The sequence below is a fragment of the Carassius gibelio genome, chromosome B22 (assembly GCF_023724105.1).
Source record: "Carassius gibelio isolate Cgi1373 ecotype wild population from Czech Republic chromosome B22, carGib1.2-hapl.c, whole genome shotgun sequence".
Lineage (NCBI taxonomy): Eukaryota > Metazoa > Chordata > Actinopteri > Cypriniformes > Cyprinidae > Carassius > Carassius gibelio.
In genome coordinates this window covers 817812-831033 of record NC_068417.1, presented here as the reverse complement: position 1 = coordinate 831033, position 13222 = coordinate 817812, and the positions used below count along the sequence as shown (strand labels likewise).

The following is a 13222-nucleotide window of genomic DNA, read 5'->3' as shown; positions in this document are numbered from 1 at the left end:
TAAAAGTGTTAATTTAACTCAAAAAATATTGGGATAATGTGCACTTACTTATATTTGAATTTACTATGATGAATTTTCTGTGCATGTCTCCATGTATGTGTGCAATTGTGGCCTCATATATAACAGGATATTCAAGCCTCAAGTCAACTCAAGCAGTGCTTCTGCAAACAAGGGAAAATAAAAGGTAAAGTGCAAGTAGCATGTTTCACATGAACTGCCATCTGGTTATAGGCTGTCATGCACTTCCATGGCACACTCCATGGAAACATTTCTGTTCATAAAAATATTGTTTTAAAGAAATTTTTTTTTTTGAAAACTTAGTTTATTAGTTTATTTTACTAATTGTATAAAATGACTTCATAAGTCTTCATATTGTTCCTTACTTCTCACCTTACAGTCAGTGAGCAAGTTTTTTTACGCCACCATATATAGGCTTTCATACTTATCAAAAGTTATCATACAGAGAAATATAAGAAAATATTTAACAGTTGTCGGTCCATTATGTGTTGCGTGTGGTAACCATTACTGTGGCAAATCAGTGGCTGTAATCGTTCAATAAACATAACACAAATTATAATATTTTGTGAAAACGAACGATTATATCAAAAGCTTAATTTCGTTTGAAGCTGAAACATAATTACATTGTTGAAAAGTCTTTGTGATCCGGTGAATATATTTTCAGAGTGGCTTTAACGCGAAACAGAAATCTCATGAATATTCATGTTTACTCCGCCCAGCGACACCAAATATTTCAGAATACCTGTCGGAGCTTGAAGACACGTCCCAAATTTGGACGAATTCGCCACTTGTTTTGCACCATGGCGTCCAGAAGCGCTACAAAAGAGGGAAAAGGTACCTTTTTGTTTTTATTTTAAGATCATTTTTGGTCATAATAATTATACTGACAATAATTTGTCTAATCTAATTTGGTCATGCAGATGTTTAAACACAGAATATCCGTTTTGTTTTACTTTTGATTTGACGCGCAAGCTTTATGCTAAGTGTTTACTTCTGAAAACAGCGATATCGTTGACTTGATTGCAAATGATTGCACAGATACTATTTAAACTGAACTGAGATGATGACATCGCTGAATTCAGTGATGAACTGTCTTTAACTATCATTCTGCATTATTGACACACTGTTTTCCTAATGAATGTTGTTCAGCTGCTTTGACGCAATGTATTTTGTTTAAAGCGCTATATAAATAAAGGTGACTTGACTTGAAAACGGGCTACATCTACAGTAAAGATGTGTTCACTGATTTATATCCAGTTGGATAGTATTGTATTGAAATTATACTAGTTTATACTTAAGAAATATAACTTAGGTGCCTTATTGTAGGGTAAGTTAAGATGCTGGCTCATTTTACCCTATAGCTTCCATTTTGGAAAAGAAAAGTCAACAATATGCATCATAAATATGATCAGGCTCAGATGAATTTGCTTTGATGTAACATCTATTACATCTGTTATGCTGACAAGCCAAAACCAGTTTTTAGAGTAAATGGGTTTCTCCTTTTCACAGTCTGGCAGAAATGATGGTCACATGACCGTAAAAGTGTACAGAAATATCAAATGGTAAAAGTTTATAGGGTCTCTAGTGACCTGAGCTATGAAATAGTGAAAGTATATTTTGTCTGCAGAACAATAATTAAATCTCTGATGACTCAAGTGCAATTCATCTTTATTCGTCAATGTGTGAAACCAATTACTACACAGGGATAGAACATGAAATGGTTCAGAAATGTACTGCAGACCAAGTACTGATTGTTGTTAGATGTTAGTGTCACCATTAGTGGATCTGTGCTCAATCTAATGTCTGATATTAAAATGAAAACTAGATTAAAGCTTGACGAGATCTGACATTGTTCTGCCAAACTACTACAAAACAAAAATCAAGAATGAAGCAGAATTAAAATATATTTTTTTTTACATTTATTTTTGTAGCTCGAAAGGGAAGCTTTGAATTGAATTGTCCAACTTGTAAGTATACACATACGAATGTTCACAATATTGGCATTTGCTTACTTGAATGTACTGTTCAGTCAGTCATGTTTCATTTGTATGCTCATGACCATATCCTCTCACTGTTTCAGTGTCACAGAGAAGGCTGGTGTTGGTGGGAATCACTGGAGCAGGGAAAAGCTCCTCCGGAAACACCATCCTGGGCAGAAGTGCCTTCACAGCTTTAAAAAGTGGTTCATCTGTAACCAAAGAGTGTGGCAAAGTGACTGAAAATGTGGCAGGGAGAGAAATCACTCTGGTAGATACACCAGGCATGTTTGACACCGATATTTCAGAGGAAAAGCTTCTGAAACAGGAGATCAGTAAGTGTATAAATATGACGGCACCTGGACCTCACGCCATCCTCCTGGTCATTCAGTTTGGCTCATTTACTGAAGAGGAGAAACTCTCCGTGGAGAAGGTCAGAGCCATGTTTGAAGATTCAGATAAACACACAATCGTCCTCTTCACTCACGGTGATAAACTGAAACGCTCTATTGAGGAACACATCAGTAAAGCCAGCGAGGACCTGAAAGAAATCCTGAGATGCTGTGGGGAGAGATATCACGTCTTCAACAATAAACACATGGAGGATCGTAATCAGGTTGTGGAGCTGCTGGAGAAGGTAGACGCCATGGTCGCAGCTAATGAAGGAGAATATTACACCAGTGAAACGTACCGCGATGTGGAGCTCATGCTGAAAACTAAAGAAGAGGAACTGAGACGAGAATATGAGAACCAATTACTAGAGAAAGAAAAAGAGCTGAAGGCCACGTTTGCTGCAGAGAAGCAGAAGCTGGAGGAAAGACTGAATGAGTACAAGCGTTATTACGATGCACAGCTTCGAGAGTTCAGATTGAAGGCAGAACAGACTTATACTAATGAGAATAAACTAATGAAGATCATTAACAAGTTGAAAAAACTCACAGTCTAATTTTAAAGCAAACACTGGGATATATTCTCAGGCTTAAAAGGCTTATGCAGAAGGGTAGATAAGAAGATACATAACCCATTGTAAATAAACATGAAATTGAGTTATATGATGACAATTTATTTTTTTTAGATCAGCAGGAATCATTTGTGTTTGATAAACTAATATTATAACAGATAATATTCCACAGCTGAACTATATTTTACAGTTGTCCTTTGTACGAGACACACTTTTTTTATTCCTGGAGTGACATAATATAGTAAGTGTGAAATAAAACCTTTCATCTGTGTATTGTTTTTTCATAATAAAGAACCTGTAACTATTGAAACACGTCTGCACAGTTATTTCCAGAAGCAGAATGCCAACAAATACTGCAGGCCTATGCTTTATCTGCTCCTGGGCAGGTTTATCTCTATCTACCAATTGTTTTTCTCTTTGGCAATGTGCTAGTGAATTTTTGGATAAATCTAAACCGACATGTAGATAATTATCAATATTGCACACCAGATGCAAAAGAGTAAGAGCACAGAAGTTATGTTTTGGCTGATAATAGAGTCTTATAGATATACACACTATAAACATAAAGTTCAAAACCATATTTATGCAGATCCATTTCCTGAACCAAGAGACTAGTACTCACTATACAGCACCATATCTTCCTATAATCCTACTCTCTGTATTATTATCCATCACACATCTACGACAGATCAGCATTACTGCACACTGCATACATTTCTAATTCATCCCTGTTTTATTGTTGTGAATTCTTCTGATCTATTTAATTTGATCATTGTGCTGTTATTCTTCCCATTAGTTTTTTTTACAATACTCTTTCATTTTTAATTATAAGTGATTCAGTTTCAGCACTGTGCGGTCTCTTGACAACAGGATCTACTGTATGCAATAATGACAATACCCCACAAGAACAAGGGAAAATTCAGGTAAGATGATTTGGATTCCTGCTCAGACAGGTATTGTGAGTTCTTTTTTATATATATTTATTGATTTATTTAAGATGTAATTCAAATAAAAGTCAGTGCTGTGAAGTATAAGAGAGATGAGAAGAAATAGACATGTGAGATTAATAAAAGGACACTACACTATAGGGATTTCACCTAACAGGTGTTTTTCTTTTATTATTTACTATAGATCATGTTTATCTGGCCTATTTTCTGACACTATGGAGAACTGAGGGAAAAATGATGGAAGAGTCGGAGTTTTGTCGAGTCTTTTTTTTTAATCTACTTTTTTTTGCTTTCACTTCTGCAGTGTCCTGCCATTGGTATTAATGCCCTACCCATGTGATTCTCATGACTTTATCCATCTAGTGCTATCGGTAATGTACTGACGTTAATGCTTGCAGTCGCAAACTGCAGTGCTTATGGATTTCAGGTTGACATTTAAGATACATATTCGGAAGTTGGTAGATAAGTGCAAAAACAGTACTTATATACTTTGATGTCTAATAGGAATGGAATCAGAATCAGAAAGAGCTTTATTGCCAAGTACTGTATGCTTGCGCATACAAGGAATTTGTTTTAGTGACATAAGCTTCCAGTACACAGAGACAACAACACACAGACAAAAAAAAATGACATAGAATTACAAATTTGCAAATAAATAAGTGTATAAACAATTGTGCTATAAATGATAATGGAATAGGATTGAGTGAGATGCAGGGATGTACTAGGATCTCTGGATGTATACAGTTCTTGAAGGGTGGGCAGGGGAGCACCAATAATCCTTTCAGCAGTCTTAATCCACTAATCAATAAACCAATAATCCACTTCAGCAGAACAGTTCTCTCTAGTCTTCTGATGTCTGATGTTGTTGCTGAGCCAAACCAGACAGCTATTGAAGTGCACAGGACAGACTCAATGACGACAGAGTAGAACTGTTTCAGCAGCTCCTGTGGCAGGTTAAACTTCCCCAGCTGGTGAAGGAAGTACAACCGTTGCTGGGCCTTTTTCACAATGGAGTCAATGTGATTGTCCCACTTCAGGTCCTGAGAGATGGTGGTTCCCAGGAATCTGAATGACTCCACTGCAGTCACAGTGCTGTTCATGATGGTGAGTGGGGAAAGTGCAGGTGGGTTTCTCCTAAAGTCCACGATCATCTCCACTGTTTTGAGCGTGTTCAGCTCCAGGTTGTTAAGACTGCACCAGACAGCCAGCTGCTCAACCTCTTGTCTGTAAGCAGACTCATCACCGTCCTGGATGAGGCCGATGACTGTAGTGTCGTCTGCAAACTTCAGGAGCTTGACAGAGGGGTCTTTAGAGGTGCAGTCGTTGGTGTACAGGGAGAAGAGCAGAGGGGAGAGAACACATCCCTGAGGGGCGCCAGTGTTGGTGGAGCAGCTGTTTGATGTGTATTTCCCCAGTCTCACTAACTGTTGCCTATCTGTCAGAAAGCTGGTGATCCACTGACAGATAGAGCTAGGAACAGAGAGCTGGGTCAGTTTGGTCTGGAGGGCTGTTGGGATGATGGTGTTGAATGCCGAACTAAAGTCCACAAATAGGATCCTCACATAAGTCCCTGTTTTGTCCAGATGTTGCAGGATGAAGTGCAATCCCATGTTGATTGCATCATCCACGGACCTGTTTGCTCGGTAAGCAAACTGCAGGGGGTCCAGTAAGGGTCCAGTGATGTCCTTCAGATAAGCCAGAACCAGTTTTTCAAACGACTTCATAACGACAGACGTTAGAGCCACAGGTCTGTAGTCGTTAAGTTCTGCTATCTTGGGTTTCTTTGGGATGGGGATGATGGTGGAGCGTTTGGAGCAGGAAGGCACTTCACACAACTCCAGGGATCTGTTGAAGATCTGTGAAAAGATGGGGGACAGCTGGTCAGCACAGATTTTCAGACAGGCTGGTGTAACGCCATCTGGGCCTGGTGCTTTTCTTCTAATGTTCTTCTTGAAGACCTGATTTGAAGAGCAAATGGGGGAATGGGGAGCTAGTAGGAAATCTTTACTAAGAATATATAGTGCACTGATTAGGTGAACAATTGATTATAGATGAATGATTTATTGTTCTGCTTCTAAATCCTTGATTGAAAAATGAGAAACTGTTCAGGCACAATCTTTAAGAATATGTAGTGGAGCTTTCAGATCTTCTCCAATATTAGCCATAAAAGTGTGGAGCACCATAGATCATGACATACTCATAGATCGATTACAAAACTATACAGGTATTCAAGGGCAGGCTCTAAGATGGTTTAGATCCTACCTGTCCGATCACAACCATTTTGTTTATTTATCTCATTTATCATCAGTAAAATATGGACTGCCACAAGGATCCGTCCTAGGTCCCCTTCTATTTTCAATATACATGTTGCCCCTTGGTAATATTATTAGAAAATACGGAATTAGCTTCCACTGTTATGCTGATGATACTCCGCTATATATCTCAACGAGACCAGATGAAACTTCCCAATTATCTAAGCTAACAGAGTGTGTTAAAAATGTAATGACCGATGGCTGGATGACCAATAATTTTCTCTTATTATATTCGGATAAGACAGAGATATTAATTATTGGACCAAAAAACAGTACACAGTACACAGAATCTAGTAGACTCTGCAGTCAAACAGCTTGGTGTTATATTAGACAGCAACTTTTATTTTGAAAACCATATTTTCCATGTTACAAAAACAGCATTCTTCCATCTTAGAGACATTGCAAAGCTACAAAACATGTTATCTGTTTCTGATGCAGAAAAGCTAGTTCATGCATTCATGACCTCTAGACTGGACTATTGTAATGCACTTCTAGCTGTTTGTCGTGCATTTTTCACATTTGGCTCCCAAACTCTGGAATAGCCTTCCTGATAATGTTCAAGGTTCAGACACACTCTCTCTGTTTAAACCTAGATTAAAAATGCATCTCTTTCACCAAGCATTCAAATAATATATTTCTTAAATTGTGAGTGTAGTTGTATCTGATCAAATGCGCATTTTTATTCTTTAGCTTGGGTTAAACTAATTAATTTTACTTTGTTGGATCAGCAGCTATGCTAATGATGTCTCTATGTGTTTCTCTGTTTCTGCTGGATCTTCATCCCGTGGTAACTAGGATTTAAACAAGCTCCAGTCTGGATCCAGAACACCTGAGAAGAGATGATGCTGACCCTCAGAGGACCCCAGATGATGCTAACCCTGAATCAACAAACAGAACTAACAATTATTGCTACAAGTGTGACTGCATCATATAATAATTATTAATTAATAATATTAATAATGTTTAACATCTGGCTGACTACGTCTTGTATTTTTTTTTCTGAAAAATCCTGTCATATATGCTCAAACTGACAGTCACCACGTATTAGGTACTACTAAATATTGTAGAAACGTAATTTTCGGTAAAGTTGCTTTGTAATGATTTGTATCGTAAAAAGGATAAATGTAAAAGGGCATTCATAATTACATCCAGTAAAGAAGATACTGAAGGATTGATAATTGTAAAGTCCTGAGGTTCATTTGGGTGCACGGTGAACGTGATTTCACCAAGTACAACATGTTCCTTTAACAACATTCTGATCAACCATTTAAAATAGAGATATATAACTTTTAATGAATTATCTGTTTTAAACTTATGATCAAGGTTAGATGCTTCTACACTCTTGTTAATCAGATATCATTTCACACTAATTTAAGGAATACATTTTGGGTAGGCCTAGTGTTAGGTTTAGGGATAGGGATTTGGTTAAGACTGTATTTTACATTTGTTTTTTAATGTTGATCCAGGATCAACTAAATATGTTGATCCAGGAACATGTCTTGGCAAAATCACAGCAACCGTACCTGCTCATGTAGGAATACCAGGAAATAAAAAAGTCGATAAACTGGCCAAACAAGCAACGAAACATGTGAATGTTGAGGTACAAATTCAACTGAGTAAAGTAGAAATAAAAGGAAGAATTAAAGAACAAATAGTGGCAGGAAATGTGGGACAAGAATTTAAAGGGCAGACACTTAAACAATATTCAAAAATAAGTTGGCAATGGGAGAATTTGTTTTAACAATAGAAAAGAAAACATAATAATTAGATTCTGGTTTAAATCATTCATTATTCAAAACAGAGAAACATCAGTCAGGATTATGTACATGTACATGCAGTGACTATTGTAACTATTGAGCGTGCACCTCTACATTGTACAGGGTATACCATAGAAAGAGAGGAGTTATTTACGAAACTGAGAAACATATTTAATTAATTTCACTGTATCAAAAAAAAAAGAAAAAAGAGTGACTGTTAAATTCTAAAAGAATCTTGTTCAGGAACAGACTTGTGCACACTTTACTCATACAAACTTTTTAGGGCCTTTACACACTCATCATATAGCCTAGACCAGTGGTTTTCAACCTGTGGTCCGCGGCCCACTAGTTATTGCAGGTGGGCCGCCAATTATTTTCTGTTCATTTCCAGTCCATTCTAGGGCTGTGCAATTAAAAGAAAACGTCCTAAAATCACGATTTGAGCGTGCGCATATGCCTAACTCCAGGTTCACACACTGTCTGTGATGCGCCTTTTTTCTGAGCCAATGTTGACGGATCAGAGCGTTCTCACTGCGGTAAAAGGCTAGAAATAAAAACGTGCGAAAATAATTCATGTCTAACACATGAGCATAGAGTGAATTTCTCAGTGAACAGGATGCAGTTTAAGTGAGAGGAGACACGTTTTAAGTGTGCACACTCTCTCCTCGCAAAACAGCGTGTTTCTGAGCAAGCACGACTGGTTTTGTGACAGAGCAAAGGAAATCTGCTGCGAACAGAGAGATTCGCACTCGTGCATTATTTTAATGTGCTTTCGCGTTATATTTATGCGCTCTCACTGCTGACCGCATACACATACTGTATACACACTGCAAACACCTGAGGCACCGCTACAATTAATGAGCTCTATGAACAATGCATGGCAAAAAAGAAAAAAAGTCCCTGCATACAGGATTTTTTTTTATTTATTTATTTTGCCACAAGTCTATACATTTTTTTACATCTTCACTATAGTGATAATTTTGACTTATGTCTGTTCTAGAGATGTTACAACTTTTTGATAAAGCTCTGATTGGTTTTCTTTTGGAAATATGTTTCAAATTAATCCTGAATGCATTTATGACTGTAAAAGCACAATTGCAAAATTGATCAAAAAAATCGCGATAGTTTTTTTTTTTTTTTTGTCCATATCGCACAGCCCTAGTTTATTCAATAACTTATTATTTTAATAAGTTTAAAATCTAGCTTCTGAGTACTTAGTTATTAACCCACCAATAGCGGGGTCAGTTAATTTTTTTGAAGTGGGCCGCGCAAACATATGTGTTTGGTTGTGTGGGCCGCGAGTTGAAAAAGGTTGGGAACCACTGGCCTAGACCAATTACATATTGTAATATTGTAACATCTTGAAAATAAAATTAAATCTTCACTTTACGTACACACAGTGTAAACACACAGGGCAACAACATGCTCCTGCACAGCTCTCTTTCAGTTCAAATTTTTGGTATATGACACTGGCCACACACTGGGTCTACCCAGGTCAGTGATATCATAACGATGGGCAATTTCGTTTAATAAAGAGATTGAGGTTAATATATGAATATCAGTAGCATTTATATATGCTTGTTTGTGACAGTAGCTATCTTAGTTGTTTTAAAAATGTGGTTTACTGTTAAGAAATAGTTTTAAAATGTAAAGTTTTCAGATTGTTTGACACAGTGGAAAAATATGTAAATGCCAATAACTTTGCTGTGTTGGAATGAATTCATTGTGATGGCATAACTGTATGCATACAAATGTGTCTAACTCAATATTGTTTGTTGGCTGTACGTAATGTTATTAGAAGTTGTCATAACGCAAATATATTGATGCAAACTGTTGCGTTGATTTTTTTGTTTGAACTACACAATATTTTTTAGAGTGTATGCACGTGTTTTATGTATGTATTCATAGGCGAAGTTTGATTTAAATCCTACGTGGTGCCTCATATGTAAATAGTGATTTCTAATTACTTAAACCAGCTAAAATCATAATCGAAGTAAACACAAATCGAATTAAGACGTGGAGTATTCCTATTTTAGTCGCATTATCGGACTGCATTACATGTACACACCTTAATCTAACTATTATTGTTAATATGACGACAAAGTGACTTGTACTTTGCATTGGGGTAATTAACTGCACTTGAAGCTTAAATTTGAAAATGAAACCGCTAAAAACTGTTTATAGTACCATAACGAAGAGAAACTGTATGCTGATAATTCTGAAATCAACGTTGGGCTACATGGCATGGAGACGTAATGACGTGTGCCATTAATCGAAATGTAAAACGGGAACATGAACAGAATAATCTAAAAGCAACTCATGTAAACCCCTTAATCAGAATATTGTCTTATTTAGAATAAGGTCAATAATTAGACTATTGCTGTCTATGTATATGTAGTCACTGATAGTGTCAGTCTCCATACTGTACCTGGTTGTTTTTTAAAAAGCAGTGTAAGAAAAATCTTGCCTGTTAATTCTTGAATTCAGGAGGGAGAAACAGAAAAACACATTCTAATTTCCTCATTTATTAACAGTAGGGGTGTGTGATGAAACACTTAGCTCACGAGACATGAGATTGGGTCCACAAGAACGAAGAGAATGTTTTTGCTGTATTTTTAAGGAATCCTCAATGATAAAAATTAATGACTGGAAAAATATTCAGCAGGTACATTTTGGAATGTTATAGCTAATCATCTTGTAATGAATCATCAAATGCATTGATAGAAAATCTACAAGCACTGTAAATGGTTTTGCCACAAACTCAACTGACTGGCCTCTCTCCTGCATGATTTCACACAAGTCGCTTCAGAGCTTATACCATACTGTACATGCATTCTGAGCTTCCAGAACTTGAGGCTGCACATGTTTGACCTCCTAAAATGTACTCTTTTCCACAAATTAGAAAAATTCAGTTTTATTCTTTTTTTATTTTTATTAAATGCAAACAATAAGTGCAACCATAATCAAAGTACTCTCACAATATTCAAAGTGCAAAAGAGACCAAAGTTAAGAGGTGGTTATACCTACGCAGCCCAGCCTAAGATAGCTTTGATATCAGCAGCAGCTAAAACTAGTGCTTTAGTAAAACAGGTTAAATAACACAACATTTATATCAAATAGTAGACTAAACAAGTTTTTTTATTTAGCATATGATTTGTTTAACTATTACACTGATAAAGTAGCACATCCACCATCCCCTGCATCAGATAAAAAAACAAGTTAATTCTGAGAACGTTTACCCATGTCTTCATGTATGTGTGCAATAGTGGCTCATATATAAGTCTGCCCCATTAGAAGAACTTCTGCAAACTAGGAAAAACAAATTCTGCTGATTTATAACAGATATATTAATCACAAACAAACCGCTTCTCCACATTAACTGTAGGATGTCATGCACTTACATTTGACACCTTTTTTAAGAGAGAAACAAAGTTAAATAGTTGTTATTTCATAAGAGTCTTTATATTGTTCTTTATTTCTCAGCTTATAGTTTTACAATACAGTGAGCAAGTTTGTGCCATCATATGATACACAACTTTAAACGACATACTTATCAAATGACATGCTTTTAATAGCAAAACAGAGGAATATGAGAAAATATTTAACATCTGCTGGCCCATTTACTTGACGATAGGCTGCCACTGACAAATCAGTGCTGTAATCATTGAGTAGCCTAAACATTTAAAACAGCAAACAATTCATAACATTTTGTGCACAAACAATTATATTCTACGTTTGCTTATCTTCATTCGAAGCTGAAACGTAATTAACCTCACGTTACCTTGTTGAACATTTTTTTTGATCCGGTGAAAACGTACTAATATTTTCATTGTCGATGTAAATCAAATAAGGAAACTCATGAATATTCACGTATGCTCCGCTAAACAAATATCTCAGACGCCGAACAACGGCCCTAAAACGTTTTATCAGTCGGGATGTTGTTTTATTTTGTGCTATTTTTTTTATCGCAAATTTGTCATTTAACTTCATTTTTTGTCGAATCTAACGTAAAGTACCGCCAGACTACTGATGTAGATCTTGGGGGCAATCTTCTTCGCGTGAGTGTGATTGATTGTTGTTGACTTGTTGTCGATTGATTTACAACGAGTAGCTAAGATCACAGCAACCGATTCTAAAGATTTAATTGGGTCAATCATTGCGCAGATTGCCTACACACATATGCTGAAATAATCATCCTACCCTAAACCATACACTGTGTCACGACTGGATCCATCTCAGCTTTATTCATTTACATGTGACGTGTTTGTGTTGACAAATGAAATCAGCTTGCAGGCCGCGGTTTGAAAAAAAAAAATCTTAAAGAGGAGTCGACTCCCCTTAACGGAATCGACTCTTAATTCCCAACGCCTAGGAATCGAGGAACCGATTCTATTTGGAATCGATTCCCAGCCCTACATTTCAGTTGGTCGCGGTAATTACCACAAGTTGGCTTGTCAACCGTCATTTAAAGAAGACGAAGACTGCAGCTAATTCCGCCAGTTTTTACAGTTCTCAGAATTGTAATTCGCTCGCTTCAAATATGAAACCTTTGTCGAGGTTTGTTTTTCCTGAAAGGTAAGTCTTAAAATGTTTTTGATGTACCAAGAATAAGCCTTATGACTGGTCGCAGGTAGTGTTTATGACGAAGGTTGAGTTATGTCTGCAAGAGTCGCATGCGCTTGGTAAGCTTTGTTAAAGTGTACATAACAGCAAGCGTAAATTATTTTTTGATTTGTAAAAGTGTACATTACATTTCAAGTATAAGAAAAAAAGATTTGCAGCCTTGTACTCTTTATTGTGTTATGAAACTGCAGCGTCTTTTCTGATATCAACCTGATAAATAAACCTGTTTGTGCCTCGTTGTTGATAAATGATGATTTAAAGAACACATGAGATTAATGTGCAGCATAGACATGCTTGTGACAGACAACAAGTCGTATTTACCTGCTTTAGAAACTTTCCCAAATACAGTGCCAAAAGGCATTAGAAGGAAAAGGAAAGGGAGATGCACTTTTTTATTTTAAAGCATTCGTTTGAGAAAATGAATAAATAATAATAACCTAGGAAAATAAGAGATTCTTCTTGCATTCTTATTTTAGTTGTGCATGGGCACCTGTTGACCACTCATATGTGCACTTCTGTAGATACAGTCGTGGCCAAAAATATCGACACCCTTAGTAAATATGATCAAAGAAGGATGAGAAAATGTATGTGCATTGTTAATCTTTTTGATTTTTTTATTTATTTAAAA

General features: G+C 36.5%; 2 protein-coding genes and 1 long non-coding RNA gene across 3 annotated transcripts in view; 2 read left to right on the top strand and 1 right to left on the bottom strand.

The window, feature by feature from the left end:
* The window catches only part of LOC127987565 (NLR family CARD domain-containing protein 3), a 260615-nt gene that overhangs the window by 96482 nt on the left and 150911 nt on the right, over positions 1-13222 (top strand). The gene's annotated exons all lie outside the window — the stretch shown is intronic.
* LOC127987626 (uncharacterized) overlaps positions 1-13222 on the bottom strand; it is a 459131-nt gene that overhangs the window by 407471 nt on the left and 38438 nt on the right. The window lies entirely within an intron of this gene.
* Positions 768-3083, top strand: LOC127987596 (GTPase IMAP family member 7-like). Its single transcript, XM_052589969.1, has 2 exons — positions 768-852; positions 2099-3083. Exons 1-2 carry the CDS (start codon positions 819-821, stop codon positions 2938-2940), a joined length of 876 nt encoding a protein of 291 aa, XP_052445929.1. The 5' UTR covers positions 768-818; the 3' UTR covers positions 2941-3083.